Source organism: Phalacrocorax aristotelis, chromosome Z (genome assembly GCF_949628215.1).
Source record: "Phalacrocorax aristotelis chromosome Z, bGulAri2.1, whole genome shotgun sequence".
Taxonomy (NCBI): Eukaryota; Metazoa; Chordata; class Aves; order Suliformes; family Phalacrocoracidae; genus Phalacrocorax; species Phalacrocorax aristotelis.
In genome coordinates, this window is record NC_134311.1 from 47,185,555 (window position 1) to 47,207,658 (window position 22,104).

The 22,104-nt window shown below is 39.2% G+C and overlaps 1 protein-coding gene and 1 long non-coding RNA gene across 5 annotated transcripts in view; one reads left to right on the forward strand and one right to left on the reverse strand.

The window, feature by feature from the left end:
* Positions 1-21,782, forward strand: part of FREM1 (FRAS1 related extracellular matrix 1) — a 75,094-nt gene extending 53,312 nt beyond the window's left edge. For 3 of the 4 annotated variants that reach the window (XM_075078942.1, XM_075078944.1, XM_075078943.1), the window contains 10 exons: positions 1,466-1,595; positions 3,004-3,076; positions 6,016-6,165; positions 7,343-7,581; positions 8,309-8,356; positions 8,644-8,826; positions 9,093-9,218; positions 9,936-10,051; positions 16,232-16,317; positions 17,675-21,782. In XM_075078942.1, the coding sequence (XP_074935043.1) occupies positions 1,466-1,595; positions 3,004-3,076; positions 6,016-6,165; positions 7,343-7,581; positions 8,309-8,356; positions 8,644-8,826; positions 9,093-9,218; positions 9,936-10,051; positions 16,232-16,317; positions 17,675-17,874 (1,351 nt within the window). In that variant the 3' untranslated portion in view covers positions 17,875-21,782. Of the gene's footprint in view, positions 1-1,465; positions 1,596-3,003; positions 3,077-6,015; positions 6,166-7,342; positions 7,582-8,308; positions 8,357-8,643; positions 8,827-9,092; positions 9,219-9,935; positions 10,052-16,226; positions 16,318-17,674 lie in introns of all 4 variants that reach the window. The other variant, XR_012657996.1, reaches the window with a different exon arrangement.
* Positions 6,301-22,104, reverse strand: part of LOC142050359 (uncharacterized) — a 31,050-nt gene continuing 15,246 nt past the window's right edge. The window contains exons 4-5 of the long non-coding RNA XR_012657997.1: positions 9,916-10,171; positions 6,301-9,514 (exon numbers count right to left, since the gene is read on the reverse strand). This is a non-coding gene — a long non-coding RNA (uncharacterized LOC142050359). The remainder of the gene's footprint in view (positions 9,515-9,915; positions 10,172-22,104) is intronic.

Below are 22,104 nucleotides of genomic sequence, written 5' to 3' on the forward strand. Positions count from 1 at the left end.
GTTCCAGGGGCCAGGCTCCTCTGCAGAGGACTTCCCTGCACGCTGGGGAGAAGAGAGGGAGCCAGCAGAGCTGGAGGCAGCAGGCAGTGTTTCGGCAGTTCCGGGCTGTGCCAAAAGATGTCCCCATCCACAAACACATCGAACACATCCGAGCCAGCCTGAGCACTTCCCAGCTGCGCTGTGCTGGCTTACATGTGCCCTGGTATTAAAAACACCATCAAAACGCTGCCACTCCTTGTGGGAAGGTGTGGGTTCTTGTATATAAATAGCAATGCGTAACATCATAGCTTTACGAAGTGAGCAAAGAGAAGCCACTGTATGGAAAGTAGACGTTTCAGAGAAGCAGGATTTATCTGTTAGCTGCACTGGACCTCTGAATGAAGGGGAATTTGGCTTTTAGGGAAAAAGTAGTATTGGAGTTTGTGTTTTGTTTTGGATTTTTAAAAAAAAAAAAAACCAAAACCCAAACAGTTTATCACCTAGTGGTCACACGTTCAAAATACAAGTTTGATTTGCGTGTTGGTGCTATTAAAATTGAATCACAGCTTTTATATGAATGCTGCTGGTCTACATCTGACACATGCATCCTCTTTAGCAAAAAGAAAGCAAATAAGTTTCTAAATGGGTTGCCCCCACCATGAGTATCAGAGGATATAGGAGGGCAGGAAGGAACTTCCACTGGTGTTAGAGCTAGTCAAACCAAAAATGTCTAGAAGTTCATTTTAGAAAAGTTTGATTTGTTTTGTAAGTAGCACAGCTCATTTTCCTTCTTTCAGCTCTCATTCATTCCTCTCTGACTTTCACTAATTTTTACACCAGCTTTTAAAAAGGTGAGCTCTTTACTGGCTACCCTGCAGCATACAATCCTCCAAGGTTCAGTCACATCCCCTTATAAAAAATTCTAAAATTCAGTGTATGAGATGCCTGGACTCAGCCACTTCTATGGCTGAGGAGCAAAGTACAGAGACTATTAAAGGGGAGTGGGGAGGGCACTCACACAGAGGTGGTGAAGTCCTGGAGTGTGCCCTATACTCTAGAGGGGGACAGGCAGAGGACAGATGAAGTAAGATAGGAAGAAAGGAGGACATGGCAGAGAAAATACTGTGGACTGAGAGTAAAATAAAACTACAGGGATAAAGGGAATGAGGAAGAAACAGCGATAGCTTGTCTTGGCCTATTTGGTGTTACGGACAAACTCTGCTCCTCTCAAAGCTGCTGCAGAACCTCTCTGGTTCTGAAACAATGTTAAAGCTTGGTTTGGGGTAGACCAGGTCTGGATAATCACCTCCCTGCTCCTTCTAATCAGCCAAATCACACAAATGTGTTGATTGGAACCAAAGACTCAGTATGTGTATTGGCTAAATCAGCGGGGGGAAAAGGGGAGAAATGGCTCCTCACTGAACCTCGGAGCAGCAGGGGAGGTGGCTGGCTTTGCTTCACATGGGCTTTCCCTCCTCTCCCTCAGGCTGGAGCTACGGTGGTCTCGGATTGAAATGCAACAGACTGAATATGAAGTGTGTGAGAGTGTGGGAGTTGTGCCTCTGAAAATCACCAGGGCAGGACACTCTGCAGAGTCCGCCTTTATCACAGTGAAGGTAAAGCTAAAAGCCAAGCTCCTAACTAGTAACTGAGTAATAAATAGTTGAGACCATCAATTTCGTCCTCAGGCACAAAAGGTATTTCAGTAATCAGCAGAGGCCATGCAATTTAAACCACAATTACTGGCACGTCCTTGCTAGTACAGATTGTTGAAAAATTTCTGACAAAGCTTTCTGGTTGTTAGAAATGTTGATTAACAAAAACTGGAATGTTTTGGAGCAGTATTTTGGTTCTGATGAACTTTGGTGACAGAGCAGGCAGTTTCCTCTGTCAGTGTGCTCAGAAGCTGGGTTTCCAGGATTTGCCACTTTAAAAGGCAGGCTTTGGGCAACCTAGGGCCTTGGGACTTCTCATTTCCCTGGTTAGGCTGGAGAAGTCCAGAAGCTATGGGAGCTTCAACTCCACAGCCATGGTAGCCTCCCCCATTTCTCCCCCCACTACCCTCAGCCTAGGAAATAGCCCAAGAAACTCCCTATATCTTCAGTAACAGCCTGTTTTATGTCAGAAAAATTAGACTGAAAGCTGCAGGTTATAATTTTGTAAAACAGGTTTTGTGCAACTTGCCTTCACAAATTTTGCCTTTCCGCATAAAAAGGAAATTCCAGGATTTAACCAGTTCCCCTTGCTAGAAAAATACTAAAGGTTTCCCTCACAGTTTCTCAGGTTTATAGCCCTAACTGGAAACACAGTTTTGATTTTTCTTCCACTCAATCAGTAGGAATTTTGCTATTAACTTCATCAGGGGCCATCCTGCCCTATCCTTCAGAGACTCCAGTGGCTCTGCTCTGGTTGTCAGTTGGCTAAAAAGACCAGTGAAACTGATTCCAGCATCAAGAATGCAGCATGGAAGCTGGTGTCCTATGCTGGTCTCCTATGAAAATTCAGGGATTCGCCGGAGTTCCCATGCTTTTATATGTATGAGTTCATGCCTATCCCAACGAGTCTTTGAGGCTGACGGACAGCTCTGCATGGAAGTGCTTCTTCCAAGACCTCACAAAGGGCTAAATGGGCAAACACGATCAGGCTGCTACATCTTTTCCAGGATGCTATGATGTGCCTGCCCAGGAGCCAGGTATGGCTGGGTGCCCAGGCATGGTGAACAGCAGTTTTATCTGATGCTGTTAAGTAGCAATTTGAGAGCGGACGAGGCAAAATTTTAAGATAAGCAAATATTTTTGATTGTAAGATTTAAACCATAAGCAAGAGCGGAATGAAAGTAGCACATCACAAGGTTTATTGTTTAGGCCTTTATCCTTTTTTTTTTTCAACCTAAGAACATGTATGGGTCAGCATGTATTTTTGAAATTCCATGGAGAGGTACACAGTATCTTCAGCACACAGCAGAATGCAGCAGTTCAGTGAAACAGGCCACAGCATGGCATTTACTGTTTGATTTCTTCTCAGGTCAATGAAGTATCTGCTATGCTGGGAAAGGACTTTACTGTGACTCCCTCCAAGCTTGTTCAGTTTGATCCAGGTATGAACCAGTGCACTGAATAATTTTAAAATTAATTCACTGATTTTGAAAGTGTAAACTCTCATTTTCGGAGAGTAAAACTGATTATGTATTTGTAGCTACAGGAGCTGAATAGGATTAAAAACACTTGGGCTCATTTTCCGGAAGTGCAGTGGGTTTCCTTTGTGAATTACTATCCTTATTACTTAGGGTGAGAAGGTGTATAGTCCCTTTACATCAGTTAAAATATCAGAAGTGCTGAAATGATGTCTCCTAATCTCTTCACAGCTAGGCTGGGGACAACTCGCTCTGAGCTGAGCCGTGAGATTCTTTAAAGATTTAAAGATTTGTCCAGGATGCTGGCCAAATTTAGACAAAACTGAGTACAATTTAAGTTATGTAAGGTATCCAAGGCCAGAAAGGTACAAAAGAACCTGATAATTGTCATACCTCATCTCTGCTTGCACTTCAATCATAGCAGCAGTAGACCTTGGCTGAGGCTGTAAATACCAAGAAACGATAGTAACTGTATTATCAAAAGGAGCTTGATTTTTTTTTTTCTGCTGGGGAAGAATCAATAGAAAAAAAATGAAAACGTATGGATGCTGAAAAAAGCTTCCTCTGTTCTGCATAATTCATTATTATTTTGCTTTGGGTATCTCCCTGAGTATAGGGAAAAAACAGTCCAGGTGGAAGTTTCACAATTTACCATTCAGAAATTCAGCTTCATCTGAAAAATTTGGTTTTGCCCATATCAAAAGATTATCTGGGAATGAAAACCCATTTGCTACTGTAATCACTTCCTTTGCATATACAAGACTGAGTTTTTTTGGAACATATCCTGTTGGCATAGTCCAGGATTTATTTGAGTTTAGAAAATGGGGTCTGCACAGGCCTCCCAGGATGTTGCCTGCAATGCCAGCAGAGTTTATCCCAAGACTGTCAGCAGCATGATTTCAATGGCAGAAAGTTACAGTGACTACAAAATATGTCACCCGTGAAAGGCTGAAATGAATGGTATGTATTTGATGGTAAAAATTAGTCCAAGTCTTCACCTGCATTTGAAAAACAGATATGGGGAATATAATAACTCAGTTCCAGCCAAAGTCTGGGGATTTTTACTTTAGCACTGAAGCTTTTTATTTTGAAAAAAAGGCATTGCATGCTGCAGAGATTATGCAGCACTCTATCCCATGGATGAACTCACATATACCCCAGCTTTTCTTGGCTATCCTATAGGAAAACTTGTAGCTTTAAGCTCAGTTAGAGTCACAAATCTGATTATTTTGGAAATGTGCCACTACAGCCTATCCTGAGAAAGCCAAATTTTATGTCAAGGTGTATAATGAGCAACTCCTGGTTAGTTTTCAGACTTGGATAAGGGAGGATACTTGGCAGACAGCATTAAAAAAAATCTGGGTGGGAAGGTGGAAATCTGCCCTAATTTCCAGTGTTGCTGGAACACAGATGAAACCTCTGAAACCAATCATCCATTCTCTGAGATCCCTTATCTAGCATTAGATTGTTTGTTTTAAATTAGAAGATGGAAAAAAGCTTTGAGATACCAGTGTAAAAAGTCCTTCATACTGTGCTGCCCAGGTTCCAGCTCTCTTTCCTCTAAGGTACTATACAGTCAAGCTTACCAGCCTCTGGACTGAAACGGCTGGAAATTGTTGCAAAGAGATTTTTAGTGCAAGGCCCTTTATTAGAATTTTCCTTTTCTGCTGGTCCATGCAGATTCTCCATGCATGGGGCAGTTTGGAGTTACTGCTGTTGTCTTTCTGAATATGGCGGTAAGCCACAGGAAAATTAACTGTGAACGTGGACAGGAGAAATGCACACTGTTCCCCTTGTCTGGTCTGCATCTCAGTTAAGCCAGCTGAGCTCCCTCACACAGTCTTTTTTTTAGGTGGCTCTCTTCAGAAGTCCTTTGCTTAGGCTCAACCTTAGGGAAGGACCTTTCAAATAATTACAATCAAGGCATCAGTTTCTTAGTTCTAAATTCAAGATGTTTGATATGTATTAATTAGTAGTGTTTATTATTTAGTAAGGCTAATAGGTTAGTTTTAGAAGCAAACCTCAACTATGCTAATTGACTGGACTGATTGGCACACTAGACTGCAAACAAATCGTAATAGAAAGGAGCAGAAGAAGAACCCTATCCAAGTTTATGGGTCTGTCTGTACTGATAGCTTCTCTTGGCTAGAGGATTCATACTGGAAGAGAGCAAGGAAATAGGGGTTATGTGAAGTGTTGTAAGGATGTCGAGGGGTTTTTTTGACAATGCTGCACACATATCTTTGATAGTCAGTTTGAATGTTAGTACTGACTTTGTGATGCAGAAACAGTTCCCAAGACATTTTTTTTGGTGGCAATGTATATGTTGATATCTGTTGCTGTTCTCCTGCCTCTGACTTTTCCTCAACAAATTCTGTAGCCTTTCGGGTAATAACCAGCCTAGTCCCTTACTGTCGAATGTTTTTTTCTCATTCCCATAATGCAAGCCTGAATTTACCCAATAAAGGCAAGGAACCAAGTAAAAATTTTGTTACCAAGAATAAAATCTGCTTAAAAGGTTGACCTTGAATCTAATATAATTTTTCATCTATTTGCAGGTATTTTAAATAACTGTTTCATCTCTAAAATTAAGCTTTCAAAATAAAAATCACTGAGAATTGCAATGGAATTCTAAACCTATGTATTGTGCTGTCATTTCCCACATCTACAGCAGCTTTTTTATTACAGTGTATGCACTTGAACTGAATCATCACTGCCCAGGAACAAATTCAAACTTAATGCTATTTGGGAGAACAGCAGGAGTCTGGTCAGTTGGTAGGAGCACAATAGCATACACCAGCTACTCCATTCTAGCTGCAGACATGTTAATTAATATATGTCTTTGACACCCTGATTGACTGAAATAGCACTTAAAGAGTAATTAAAATGTTTATTTCTGTTAGGAATGTCAACCAAGACGTGGAATATAGCAATTACCTATGATGGATTAGAGGAAGATGATGAAGTCTTTGAAGTAGTTCTGAACTCCCCTGTGAATGCTGTTCTTGGCACCCGGACAAAAGCTGTAGTGAAAATTTTGGACTCAAAAGGAGGTATTCTCTTTTGATCTTCATCGTTAAGAAGGTGGGACAATCTTGGCTGAGTAGCTAGTTATTTTCAACAAGTTGTTTCTAACACTCACCTTCAGATCAAAATGCTTGATTTCTTTTTAGAGAAAACAGGCTTGATGCTTGCAGACCCTTTATTCTCACACACAATCATATTCATCCTCTCAGGAAACACAGCATGGAGAAAGCAACAAGTACAAAATGAGAAGGGTGCAAGGAAAGAAACCACTTTTCGTAACAACACGAGTTCAGTTCTCATTTGTTAAAGTGGGAAAAAATGGGGGTTTAGGTCCATTAGAATTTTTTTCCCAGTTATTGTTTAACAGTTGTTATACATCTCTGAAAAATATTTATTTTCCTCTCAAGGAAAGAAACCTAACAACTAAACCCAGCTATTAGAAATACATTTTCTAATGCTTGACAAACACAGTCCACAACATTACAGCACACAGCAGTGATCATTACAGACTTCAGGCTTTTATGTCTGCATTATTATTGTGTTTTTCAGTGATCAAATGTGGTGTGCCCAATATCGCACCAAAAAAGAAGAAACTGTAGAAAAATACATATAACTAGGAAAGCAGCTGAGTGCTCTGAAAGCTGAAGAGTGTTTTTTTCTTCTAGTGTTTAGTGAAACAATATTTTAAATACCTGCGTTGCAATGGATTAAGCTTCATTTTAGAAAAATTCCTTTAAAATTTCAGACCTCTTTTCTCTTTAATATTCATTATATAAATCAGGGGTTAATTGACAGAACTAGTTTGTAGGAACAATAGTGTCCTGGATTTTTTAAGAGAAATTTGTTTGGGCACTATCAAAGTATCATCACCATTAGTTAAAGATACCTGTCTATCCATGACCAAAAAAATCAGCATTCCAAACCCCAGTATCTGGATGAAAACAGGTCTTTTCAGCAGATGTTGGTTGAAACTCTGTTCTGTGGGTAAACAGATGCATTACATATAAAAACATACAGATACAGGTAGTAGTTGCAGTCAGAGTCGTGGCAAACCCCACAAATGAGCAAACAGCAAATCAACCACATCAAGTGAAAGAATCATCCAACTTTTAATGACAAGCTGTTTATGTGCCCATGTCAACGTGACCAGTTATCTGCTCATGTAGTTAGAACTGACCTTCTGCCATTTTTTTATGCTTTCAGGTCAGTGCAACTATTCCCATTCTTCTGGCCAAAGCAAGCACGACTTCTGGGGGAGAGGCATGCTGTTTCCAGTATCCTCGGGCTCCTCATCACCTCCCAGGCCTGGCAGTGGTCCCTTGGAAGGGATCCCACCGCCTCCTTCCAAAGGGATGAGAAAGCATGGAGGGGACCCACGGCAGGGACACAGCTTGGCAAATCAGTCACGGACCAGGCTGAGAGTGACTGGAAATGGCAGAATAGTAAGACAGTTCTGTACTGCAGTGATGGACTGATTTGTGAATTCTTTGGGATTTGATATCTCCATTTAGTTGTCATGTTTTTGTAATGATCCTACCTGACCATACAATAACCATAAAGTACCTAAGTTTGCTTTGAGTCAAACCTGAGAGCTATTTAAAAATACATGGGGCGGGGTGGGGGGGGGGAAGATATTAAAAATAAATCCTGATTTTGAATATCCATGTATCCAAGAGAGGAATCAGAACAGAGTTAGGGGAGGAAACATACATCAAGCAACTTCAGCAATTATGCAGCTTCTAATCTTGTCTTATGTCTTCAGCTAGAAGAAAGAAGTCACTGGAGCCAGGTCAATGTATAGAAGCTGTGCATCTGCTTCTTAAGTTGTAATGCTGAAAATAGTGTTAGCTTAAACAGGGAACAGTTACTTAAAACTCGCCCATTGCTTTTCCTGCTTAAGCTACATTGGTTTAACTAGGTGGTTTAGTAACATTCCGCTATTGTGATCTTACAAGTTAATGGAATCTCTTTATAAATGCACTTGTAATGTGTGATTTTTAAGGGCTGTTCTCAGATGTGATCAATTTCCTTTCTGAAAGAGAAAGAATGAAACCCAAGATACGTTACACGTGATTTGTAACCTAGATCTTCTTGTAAATCTTGCATAAAGTCTTTTTGTTTCTACAATGCATGAATATGCCTATCTCATTCTGCTATTCTACATTTCAGATTCATCCTTCATCTGTATTTAGAAATGGAACCGATGTGGTTTTCAAAGTAAGAGTGTTATGAGTATTGCTCAGACATTTCTGTGATTTCTTTCCGATTCTGTTCTTTGCAGGCTTTATCACTGTTAATAATTCAGTGACAAATTATGACCAAAACTTTATTTTTTTAATATGTCTTTCTTTTCCTTTGGTGTCAGTTCCCCTTGATTTGCAACAATTTGTATTATAATGCCTTTTTTTTGGGTGGAGTTTATTTAAGAGTTGCTTGTATGTGCTAACCCTCTCTTTCCCCTCTCCTCTTCTACTTGTGTGTATGTGTAATACTGTAAAACAAAGTATCATGGAATGGTATCACTCAAAATAGAGGATGACACCCCATCAGCTAAAGCAAACAAGAAGGCTCAAGTGCCAGTAATTAACCAAGCACAGCCACAGATAAATGTCGTCTCCTCTACGAAGACAGAAATCCCACAAGCTGATAAGGCAGAACTGGCATCTGAACCAAGCTCAAGACATCAGGTATGAAACCTTTTGTTTCACAGGCATTTTCACCATCTGTTTCCAGTCACTCTGTTTTCCAAAATGATTTAACACCTCTGAAATCTGCAGCCTAACCCTTCCCACTCCAACACTGAGTTTAACCAATACACAGATGAACTCAGCCCTTGAAGAGTTTTCATGTCATAAAGTTTTAATAATACCTGTTTAGTCTGTTTCATGTAGCTTGTTTGTTTTGTGTTATTATTATATTCCTTCAAATGTTCAAATGACATTTCTTTTTCCAGGACTTCTACTCTTTTCCAAAGGCCTGTACACCAGATTTAAAGGGGCTTTTGCATTATGAAGAAAGCACTCAAAAGTTATTTCAGTGTGATGGGACAATATGGAAATTCTGGAATTCCCAAAGCAAGGTAAAAATGTCACTATGAGTATGCATCCTAATCAGAGCATGGAGTCTATGATGACTGCGATTCTCAAGCAAAGGATCTTCCTGTAACAACTATTGGCTTGTACAGGGAATAAAAGAGTTGTCCAGAGTCAAGTTTGCTGTCACCAGAAAAAAAGATTTCCAGAGACATCATGAGGGTTTGATTGCTGGGGTTGCCTTTGTTCTCTGTCATCCACAGGTGCACCGGGACAAACCATGTGAGCACTGATATCTTGGTGCTTGTGGGGATGTGGGTGTGAGACAGTCGGTGAATGAAGTCTGTGAAAGAATGAGTGGGAGTTAGTAAAATTAGCTCACTTAGGTATTCTGTAAACATACACCCCCTCCACCATGTAAGATGTCATGCTGCATTTGTTGCACTGCATTCCCTACACAGACTTCAGGAGACATAAAATGATGCCCAAATGAATGGGGGGCTCTTAAGAGGGTTTTCAGAACTAAAAACCTCATGTCATTTTTAAAGCTATTCATTATAAATTGTAGACTCCTCTGGCAGGCCTTTATTTCTTTACATCTTTTAAGCAATGCTGTAGCTTTATTGGTACACACCAAAGTTCATGTTCAATTTAATTGTGGGGGGGCCATAAGCAGCACCTCCAGCCTTCATCCTGATTATTAGTGCACAGACCTAGATCACTGTAAGCATGAGTCTGTTTTGCCTTTTCCTTTTTTATTTTAGGAGGTAAGCACAAAGAAATGTCCCTCTGGATGGAGTCATCACGAGGGCTGCTGTTATTTCCTGGTAGTGAATCACAAGGTCACCTGGAACACTGCTGCTCGGGCTTGCAGAGAACAGTAAGTGACTTCTCTAAGTGAATGTGTTTGCTGTGCGCTGCTGTTGCCCTGAGCTGAATACTGCTTTCGAGGCTAAGTTCATTCAGATAAGCCTCACTTCGGTTGTGCTGCACAGCTCCCCTGAAAATAGAACAAGCCTTAGATTCAGACTCAGTGGAGAATAGAAATATTATTAATCTCATGATGTTTCAGGTGGTGATGTTACTTTATTCTCAACACGAATTCCCAAAGTTGTCCATCTGCAGTGAGGATACTTTCCTAATGGAAGAGTTAGTCTGGGAGAAGAGAAATACAGCAGAGACTCAGTCTTTCATCCTCTCTGACCCACCACTTCTTGGGTCTACCTTCACTTGATATAGCAACAGCACAATGTTGCCAGTTCCTGAGTGCCTCACCATAATTCTTCTGAAGATGCAGCTCTTCAGATTCTGTAACTACTTGAAAACTTTAATGTTCAATTTAACAGTAAATTTCTGACATTTAAGGCTAAATAAAAGCTAATAATAATAAAAATCATTCTCAAAGTAGGATACAAATAGAAAATGCACCAGTCTTTCTCTTTGGAGGTCTGTTTTGTGGTGTTGGTTTTAGGCGTGATAGCTTAGGACTGGAACAAATGCTAGCCATGGTAACATGGACCTTGCTCTGGGATCACGCATATTCTGTACTCTGTGTTGAATTCTGAGCACCAGGTTGAAGACCAAGCTGAACAGTAGGAGGGGCTTTAACAGACTTCTCCATTACTCCATGAAATAAAAATTGAAACAGGGAAGAGTTGAAGATGAAAGAAACAGAATATATTCAATACGTGGTTGAAGGACATGCAGGAAATATGGAACATGGACAAGCATGCATAACAAACCTCAATTCATTCCATTCAGTTATGCCAGATTATGTTGTCTCGGTAACACACAAATGGGAAATCTTAGTTCTAATGTCCCCCAGCTAATGGAAGTTGCTCTTTCCTAAAATGTAAATGTTACCTGTTCTTGTGAGATCACCAAAAATTTCACATTGTTAATTGGTTTACTTAAAATTTCAGCTCCTGGAAGGGTTTTCTATCACCTGCTTTTATTTTGTTACTTATCCAAACAAAGCTGTAAGTTGTGAATATTCTAAGAATGTGCTTCTGGTGACCCATATTATTTGTAGGTGGGAACTTCTTGCTGAAGGCTATAGCATGCAATGTAGAAGTTAAACTGGGTAACAGTAAATTAATGACAGTGTGTGTTAAACACTGGCACAAAAAGTCAAGGCATATCACTGAATCCACAAACGAAATGAACACTTGGTCAGTTTTAATTCAATTAATGTCAGACTACCACAGACTAAGGAAGCTTTATCCTTGTAAATGGAGTACTCCTGGCCTCCATCTGGAACTGATTTACAAGAGTACTATCCCAGGCATATACTTAGAAGTATACAGAAGGTAACTTGATAAATTTTATTTTTGTGTTTTTGCTCAGCTCCACACCAGCAATCACCACCACCACCAATTGTGGTACTGTTGTTATTAATACTTCTACTGTTGACATCTAAATAGCTGATATTTCCAAGAAGCAAACAAAATAAGCATGGGGGTCAATCGTTTTTTAATAGATCAAACAAACATTAGGCATTAAATGAAAAGGTTAGAATTGACTTTCAGTAAATCAGCCAATTTCACTGAAAAATAAGAATAATTTTTATTACTACAAAAATGGCATTATTTTAAATGTCTATTCAATTTTCTGGCTACACTTTTTCTATTTTACAGAACAGGAAAAAAGCACAAGCATTGTTAAAGTTGTTTCAGTAACAGTCTCCACCTAACCAGCCTCCTAACCTCTTAGAGAAAGGACTGTTATCCTGAGATGATAGACTTGAGATCAATCTATTCTATCAAAGCAATACCATCAATTTATTGCAGAAGCAGTTGCTGTCTGGATATAACTATAAGTACACTGGCTTATGCAAACCTACTTGGGCTTTTAGTGAGCTTTGACATACATTGCATCCATTTGTTGCAGGTGGCATACCAACCTTTTCTTCAGTTTGCATGTGCAGGGATAGAAGCAGACACAAAAATGTGCTTGTCTTGACACAAGTTTCTATGAGCCACGGTGATAGTGTGGGTGGAAAAAATCTCAGCTATTTGCTGTGAAAATCTGGCACCATTTCTAACCCTTCTCTAATACATTGATGAGAAAGATGGTTGAAGAATCCATTTCTCTAGCTTTGTTTTGTATGCATGAAGAGGTCCTTGGCAACACGAAGAGAAGCATCTGGGGGATATTACGGCTGACTGATCCCACAGCAGCCTGATTTAGTAGCAATTTCAGTGATCTATGTTACAGTTCTTGTTTATCCCATAGGAACATGTCCTCCCCAAGGGTCAGCGCAGCCAGGCTCACTTGCATGTGAGATGGTTTCACTGCTGTCACTGAAGACACTCTTAACTGGACATACAGAACCCACAGTTGTATCCTTTGCTCTGTTAGTCAAATTATACCTTCATCTTCTTGAACATTTAATTAGAGCCTAAATATAGTCAGATTTCAGATCCTTTACTGCCAGCTTTGTAAGGCAGGGGCTGTTATTTTTTTTGGTGGTAGTATATCAGCAGTGTGTGGCCTCAGTCCTTGAGAATCACAAGTGGAATCACAACTAAGATAATAGGTTAGATCCTTCATCGTGGCTCACCGTTGCCTAGTGCAAAGCAGGATGGATTCTGCTTGCCTAAGGCTGTGTTAGCTCTGTAAATGATTGGTTTAACTTACATTTATGCTAGTGACTCCAGCTTATGTACCTAGAGTAATTTTAAAGATTCAGAGTGTCTTGTCTAACTTTCAATTGCTACTGTGGAAGTGCAGGGCTCCTGTAAACTCTGCATCATGTCTGCCAGCCTCATCTGCATGTTTCAAATACTGTAGGGCACAATAAGCCACACTACACACCTATTCCAAGGCACCAGGATTTCTCCCTATGTGATAAAATGAAAGCCTGGGATAAGCAGAGCGTCTCAATCACTGACCTCTTTTTACTGTTGTATAAGACATGGATTTACTGCAGCAGTTCAAATTAAGTGTCCTTCTGTGCTGTGGAGACCTTCATAGCTTGTTAAGTGTGTTTTTGCTGAAGTTAAATTTATCAGAATGGTACAAAGCTCCTTTAGATGTATTGGATAATTTAATGTTAAATTGGCAAAGTCTTTGTGCTAAGTGTTTCACATATAATACTTCAAGGTCAACAGCTACCCAAAATATTTCCTTAGTTGGGCAACTGCTTTAAGATGATGGATGCTCTTGACTTGATAACAAAAATTTTAAAGCGCACAGGAATAATTTCAAATGGACTTATTTAGCACAGAAATCAGTGATGTGTGGGGTTTTGGTTTTTTCAATAAGGCATTATGACCCCTTCTCTGGACTAATTTAAATTAGGAAGCGTTAGATTTACATAACTCCATAAATAACATTACCTTGTCATTTCCTGTGTCTGGCACTCTGCCTAGAGGTACAGTTAATAATATTATCGTAAGTGGTATGTTCCTGCAGGACTGTTCCCATTTCCCTACAATATATCAAAACCCCTGACTAGGTGTAACAAGTAGAACAGTTCTCTCTTCAGTCATGTATGTTTCTAAGGCTGTATTTAGAAAGTGATCCTACGGAGAAAAGATTGGATAATGTTATAATTATTGCAGTGCTTTCCTTTCATGGTGCTGAAATCTCTCCCTGGTACTTGGATTGAAGTAAAAGCCTGAAGCAGTTACTGCTCAGACCACCCTCATATGCCATAAATGATACAGCACTTACTGATACACACTGATACTTTTTGTTTTCACATTTGCTAAAACAATTGAAACCACAGGAGTAAGCTATGCTTACTGGAAGTAAACGACTTAGCTCCGGTGCTTCGATTGTCCTTAAGCAGAAGCCAGATAAAATGCTGTATTTTTGTTCTTGCTTAGCTAGTAGTAATACCACAGAGACTGCTGCCCAAATCTCTTCTTAGCGCCAGGTTTGGTCACAGACCAACCACAATCACTGTGAGGGGGAATGGCATCCTGCTGCTGAATCAGTTACGCTGGGAAGACACCCTGAATTAACGGAGCCTGCTTTCCTGGACCTTTTGTCTGAGGACGAAGATGGAATACAAAACTTTCCAAGAGCTTTTTTCAGTGTAACAGCTTTGTTCTTGGTTTACTGCAGATTCAGTGCCTGGTAGATGTGCTCAGAGGTGCGGAAGCATGTCACACTGGGGGCACACAGGCACCAACACTGTGCACAAAACCTTACCATGATGAGAAACACAGTCAAAGCCTCTGCTAGGAGCCCCACTAGGTGAAGTTTTGGGACCCTGAACCATGAGTGGGTGCACAATCCTGATCCCTACCAGGCAGTTGCTAACCACTTTGTGCTGGGACAGTCTGCGGTTTGTAAAGTTATGATCAATGTTTCTGAGGCCATCCTGCCACACTTCTACCTCAGGAGAGGTACAGAGATGTCAACAAGATATTTTACACTTTGTTCTCTGGTGGCCTCTGAACTTGGGGGGCCCTTGATGGGACCTACATTACTGTGCACTGCTTGGTCTAGGACAGCCATGGTTACATAGAGTGTGAGGGCTAACACTCCACTGTCATGCCCAGATAAAGGAATGGTCCAGATTTTGTGCAACAGGGATTGTGCAGAATATTGCGGGGTACTACTTTGAATTCCTCCTGATATAAAATTTGCCTGCTTCCTTATGTTGTGTGGCATTATGGTATGGCTTCCACAGGATCAGTACTGTTAGAAGAGATACAAGGCAATGAACAGGAAGGGAGCTCCAGGCATGGGTCTCTAACTGGATAGCAGGATTGGTGGTGGGCTTGCACACCAAGATCTGTTCATGGTTTCCATAGTGAATTCAAGTCTGCCATGCCACCCTTGAGGTCTGATTGTTGTCCCTGCTCTTAAAGAAGACCGTCTTCACCTTTTTTTGAGAAATACTGATCTTCTGTTTCTGTTATCTGGCAACAGTCATGAAATTAGCAAAATCGTCATAATGACATCGATTTATTCTGCTGCTAGAAAAGTTTTGGGATCTCTTAAAACATGTTTTGATGAGCAGTGTAATTTGCTTGGGCCCTATCAAGACTCATCCAGGATACTCTGGGAGACTGAAGGGGTTGGCATCACTGTTAGGATGAATAGCAGTTAGAAATATGGGACAACAGAAATGACAGAGGCTCAGCATTGGAGGGGAAGCAACAGCAGGTGTAACAGGTAAAACAGTGACTTGATATCAAGGCAGGCAAAAAGGTGGATATATAAGAAAGTGGAGTCACTGATGGCTTACAGTTCCTGGCAAATGTGAAGGACGCCATTTGTCTCTTAATGCTTTGGGATTTAGCCTGATCTCTAAATGGCTTAAGAGCAGCCTGCTGGTGCTTGCATGCTTGGTGCTAGCCAGACAACTTCACAGTGGCAAGGCCACTCAGTGGCTAGGGTTTGCAAGTACTCTTTTGGGGTTGGCATACTTTAAGAGCTTCATACACAGAGCAGAGCTTATGCATTGGCTTTGTTCTGAAATAGTCTGGTTAGTACACACCACAACTGCTCTCTCACCTGAACTAAATGCATAGTCATTGCAGACAACCCAACATTACCTTTCAGAACCACACTACCACTCTAAGCTGGCCCCCAAATTACATGCACATCACTCTGTTTTGAAACATAGCCAAGATTTTAGCTGTGTTATTCAAAGATTTAGTTTTGTTAGAACACGATTTTACAAAGATATAGTCTGCTCTAATACCAAATGAGTGAAGCTGTATCTTTTAGTGGAATGGATTTTAGTGTGGGCAGATTATTTTAATGAAAGGAATGTATCAATGATTGTGTCAATGGTTTAAAACACAGTTAGTGAGTATGAGGTACACATTTCCTGTATACAATTCTTTCAGTTGCCCTGCTGATTTAATTTTTCTGTTAGAAAAATCAGACTAGGACTTCGGTTCCTCTGCAAGTAATCCTGAATTTTAAGACTTTATTTTCATGTAATTATTTTTTCATGGCAGTAAGTAGTGGTTTTGCTGTGAAACATTAGTTGCATGCTTTATACTAGAATCAGTGCTCCTTGTTGATGAGTCAATGGGAGATGTCTGTCACTCTGTAGAATGCTAATTACTCTGTCCTCTCTCCTTGAGCCTAGGTACCTGGGGAGTCTAGCAAGTGTGGCTAATGAACAACACATGCAGTGGCTGTGGGACTTCAGTGGGAGGAAGCCCTTTTGGATAGGCAAGTATATCAGCTGCAGTTCCTGTGCACCTTAGAAAGCAGAAACTGCTGCAGGATTTCCAGCCCAGTCTTCAAATGTGGCATTGTCCTCAATTTTCTGCTGCTTTTATTATTTCAGAGCAAGGCATTAAACTGAAAGCTGTAATTTACCTGGCTAATTTTATAAGTCTCTATCAAAAAGAAAATTTTATCATGTTGCCTATTGCTGTGTTGTTTTTGCCTTGAAACCTTTCCCATTTTAGTACCAGCTGGGAAAATATGTGCTGGTGGAGCTTCTACTCTTTTGTTTATCTCACCTTTCTTTTGACTGTGATTTCATTTAAGTCTAATTTATCGGGTTTTAACTTTACTTTAAATAATTATTCATGTTATTGCTAATTTAATGGTGTATCAGAAATCTTGCGAATTAATTAGATAATCAGCTAAAGAAGATTTCATCACATCATTTTAGATTTGGCTGGCTATTTCTTATTATGCACCTTTCATTTAATGAGAAATGGAAAGAACTCAGATAGGCCCTCTCTGTACCACCTGATCCCTTTCTGTGAACAACAGCCTTAGCTCATGGACTAGTGCTATTGCTTTCTTCTAACCCATCTTGTTTCTGATATCCTGTCCTAAATGTTTTAGTTTCTTTCTTCCAATTGTGAACTGCTATTTTCAGCTTTTAGTAATTTTCTGAGGTAGATTTACTAGCTATACTAAATTAACTTTTAAAACTACAGTAGTTTGGGATCATGTTTAAAGGTATTATGATTCTGTTAATCTGAGAGTAATAAACTCCTCTGATAAGAATAAAGACCGTTGTGTCAGTTTTCTGATCTTGTTCTCTTCTAGTGAGGGAGACAGGTCATGTCTGAAAATATGCCACCATGCTGGTTTTAGTAACTCAGAGGCTAAGTGAAAAGATGTGGTTTAGTTTGTATTAATTAACACAGACTAATTTTACAACTGTTAATTTCAACAGTGTAAACAAGGTCTACAAAGGTCTGCAGAATTTTATTTTCAGAAAGAATCTGAAGGCATCTGAGGCTGCCCAGACTTGAATACAACATTCTGCTTGGCATCTTAAGTTTCAAAAGAGAAACACGGGAGGTGACAGACATGCAAAGGATGGAAAAAGAAAATATTTTAGATAAGCAATAATGAGGAAAACTATATTTTCCCTTATTCAGATGGCACTAATTACCTTATGAAATATTAAATTGTATTTTACTTGTATTCTTCCAGATGGGTTTTTTCTCTCAGCACAATATTGTATGCATTTTTAGCAAAGGGATAGACCAACATGCTTCTGTTGGCATCAGGCTCCGGATATGCTAAACATCACTGATTTGGTCATACTGATTTCACACAGGCTTGAATGACCAAGTCAGTCCTGGACACTGGGAGTGGAATGGAGGAGAACCTGTAACCTACATAAACTGGAGAAGAGGCTCCTACCACTTTACAAAGAGACGAAGAAATTGTGTATTTGTGCAGAAGCGAGGAAAATGGCAAGCAACTGACTGCAGGAAGGTCAAACGGAACAGCTATATATGTTCAAGAAAGCTGTAAAAAATGGAGGATCCCTGTGAAAGCATGTGGATATTCATGTTGTTTCGGTTTTATTTCTCTGCAGACATGTGAGGGTATGCAGTTAGAAAACTGTCCTAATTATCAGCAAGGTTTATTTTATATGCTACCAGACTCTAATCAAGGAACAAAGGCCAGTGGCAAAGATTAAGTTCAGGTTAAGGTCGTGAACTCTCACCAAAGACTTTGACCTGTCACTCATACGTATTTTTACAGTAAAAAGCTAGGCCTGAAGGCTTTCGTCAGATTTCTGTGAAAAAAAAATTTTGTTTTTTTTAAGACAGTATCACATCAGTTGATTTTTCAATTTTAAGGAGGGGTTGTGAATTGGCTGATGCTTTAATTTGTTTACAATAAAAACTGTAGTTTTACCCTGCAGTCACAAAAAGAGGAAGACTGCTTGGGGTGGAAATACGGGCAGATTCTCCTGGCTAAAACAGGTTCTCTTGGTGATGAGGGGAGGGGCATTGGGTCAGGAGACTGGGGCTTCTTTGGTGGATGCCCAGGTATATTACAGGGCAAGATCTACTGACAAAGTACCAACAGAAGCAAAGCCTTGTATTTCTTTTTCTACCTCCCAAGGCCAGCTTCAGATCCTAGTGGATCTGCTCACACAGAACTGCATGTTGTTTCACATTCATAACCAAAATTGTTCAATGGTTTTTGGAGTTGCAAGATGGTCCTGTAATTTTTAGTGTAATTATATAACAGGGCCTCTGGAAATTTAATGCTATATCAAAGGATGACTTACACAAAAATAAAATTAATACTGAAGCTTAATCCTAGAATATTATCTTGGGATATTCAGTGATACATGAACATCAATAGGATATATATGTGTGTATAAACCAATGTAATCGTGAGACATGTTTTGTAGTAAAGCAGCTATGGCTTTTGAAAAGTATTAATCTAAGTCCTTGTTAGGGATTTGAGGTTTTTAAAAATCATAATAAAACATCCAGATTTAGTTCTCAGAACAGCTTAAAAATCAGCTTTTAATAGGAAAAAAAAGCAGCTGCCCATAACTTAATTTTAACATATTTTAAATATATGCAGTTTCAGCATTACCATTTTGTAAAATTATAGTAAATTTATATTTGACCTGCCGAAAATCTTGCTTTAGGACCTTCTTACTGCCATCCTTAAAATTAAAAAAGGAAACAGATTATAAGCTTCCTAAAAAAAAATTAAAGCTTCTCTCAAACCCTTCCTCTGACCATGATGAGCGTGTGACAGTTGGTGTGGCAGCGAGCCGGGTAAGTTTGCCCTGTACTTTACAAACTGTCATCTCTCCCATTTACCTGCCTGCTGCAGCAGGTCATTCTTCCCTTGTCCCCTATCAGCTTGTCTATTCAGTCAGCTTCTGGATCAATTGCATCTGTACACTATTTGCACCAGAGGTGCAAAACCTCCTTCTGGAGTTCCTCACAGCAGTTTCTCAGCCCTGTGAGGAACAGATGCATCAGAATCACCTCTCCTCTCGACTGAGGAATGCTCTTCCATGGGCTATTTATCGCTCCTCCTTATTTTTGGCATGCATGGGTTATTCATCTTTCCTCCTTGCCTGTAGCATGTTAAAGGAATATCCATGTGAGTAACTGGACAGTCTTTATATATAGGACAGAATCTTTCTGAAAAGATTGATGCAGATAAGCACAAGTACATTGCAAAATTGGAGAACAATACTCATGAGGACAGAACCTCATCACCCTTATGGTTGGTATCAACAGATACAGACAAAAATATCTCCATGATTTGTATTTTTGTTATGGTAATCTTTATGCCAAGCTTCTAGACACTTTTGCTAGACACTAACACTTTTGCTTAAGATGCTTTCTAGATCAACATAGCTAGGCTTATTGTTTCAAGAATTCCCCAAGCCAAGTACCTCTGAGTACCAACCTAGCCCTGTTTTTATTTCTGAGAGTTTTCACTGTAAAAAAAGTTAGGATTTAAAAAAGCACTCTTGGGATCCCCTGCTGTTTTGTTCTGGAATTCCAGGGAAATTGACTAAGAGTTTGGTTAGACATAAACTTTTATTTCTTTAGGGCCTTCTTTTTATAAAAACTGCTGAGTTTAATGGTGCTATCTTGACAGAACCTCTTGAGATTATTTCAATACCTCTCCTAATTATTCAATAAATTAATGACATTAACAGGGAGGAAATTTTGACCAAGGTGCTTGTTACTTCATCAGTAACTAATAAATGACTCATGCCTAGTTGGAGACAACAGTGATCTGAGAGGCTTGCTTTTGTGAGAAGAGAGGAGAATTTCCCTTTTCTGTATTTCATATTAATTACTTTAAAGTGACTGAAGAGTATGAAGATTTCAATACACAACAGATTGCTGGTTGTGCAAACTGCGTGTGTTTACTGGTTTCACTAGCTCTAATACAATACAGTAGTGAAGCTGAAATTCTGACATTGCAGTGCAGGGATATTTCTGCCCTGAAAGGCTGCTGAATTGTTATTCAACACAATGAACTGTTCCAAACATTTATTCATAAATTTTAATTTGGCTGTCCTTAAAACCTAAGTATGTTTTCACAGATATTTACTGCTTTTATTAGAACACTGGGATCCAAAGAATATGACATACTCAAATCAGGGAAAGCACAAATAAATCGTTTTCTCTATTGCCATAGGCAGTTGTTTTCTCTAAGAGGCTTAGTAAAGAAAGGGCCTAAAATCCTGAGAAGTCATTGGGAATTTTTCCATTCTTCAATATTTTTGAATTATACTCTGAGTAAACTGAGAGAAAAATCAGTTTTCAGAGGAGCAGCATCAGCAGGGGAATTTCAAAAGGCTGAAACTAAGAACAAGGAGCATATAAATTCTGGTGTCCACCTATGAATGCCAGACTTTCTGAATGAACAGAGGATTTATTTCACCAGAAGTATCCATATGCCTTTTAAGAGCAACAGAACCAAGATGCAGCAGCTCAGTGAAAAGAACTCAGTTGTTAGCCTAGATTTCTATAAAGGGATGGGCAACATGAGCTCTTTGTGTGCCTGTTTCTTTTAACTACCTTCTCTACCTGTAAAGTGTCTTTTAAATCTGTTGATCAATTTCAAACAAATTTGACAGAGAAGTAGTTTACTCAAAGATAATAATTATGAAAGAAATTGATAGGTGACTGGCCACGGGAGCACTTCATCCAAACCAAAATATTCTGAAACAAATATTTGTGTTATTATTAACTTCACAGAGGTCAAGTTTTTAATCTGGGGAAAAAAAAAAATCAGAAAAGTTTTCCAGATCTCTTTAGTATACAGTGAAACTTACTGAATGCCTTCAAGTCTTTATTCACTCATTCTAAAATGATAACAACAGCTTTGAGAGACTTATATATATAATTCAGTGATTCTATATTATTTACATCACAAGACTGGTGCTATTGTAATTCTTGTATTGAGAACACTATACATATTATTATGTTTAACTTTGTAATGTGTGTTAATACAAACTGAAACATTTTGGTGATTACATAATTCTTCAGTTTCATAATCTTACAAAAGCTTTTTTTCTAGTGATAAAAACCATAGTGTCAGGCATAGTAGAAATGTACTTATAGTTAAGCATAATATACCTACTGTTTACACCACACAGTCTCTGAATTCTGTTTATTCTTATGCATGAGCCTGTTCCTGAATTAATTAAGCACATTTGGATCGTCAGCAAGCCATTTTTAAAAGAGAACATGCTGTTTATTTTGAGAAGTAAATTTAAGAAAAGTTTCAGGTTGGCAAACAGATATACAAGAGGAAGAATGAATTAAAGAAAGACTGTCAGTCCATCAAATTGAGTTTTAATATGATTATTAATTTAAAGGAGAATGAGAAATAAAAGGTCATATTCTGTCAGTAACCTCAGTCATCTTCATGGAACAGATGCGATGTCAGTTGTCCTCACTTATTACCCTTTAAGAAGCTATGCCGCTTGTAATATGGAGAACTCTGCTACTCTAATTCCATTGCTTAATTACTATCCTCTACATCGCTACACAAGCAGTATAAGGTTAGAAGACAAGAACACAACAGGGTTTGTTTGTTTAATTTCATAGTGTTGAGGTAATGTATTTTTTCAGTCAGTAGTCCTAATGAATAGGAACCTGTATCCGAAGTACTGGATATAAGTGCAGTAAGCAAAAGAATATGATTTTACACATACAGATGAAAATTTCAAATAAGTCTAAATATACTTTACTTTAA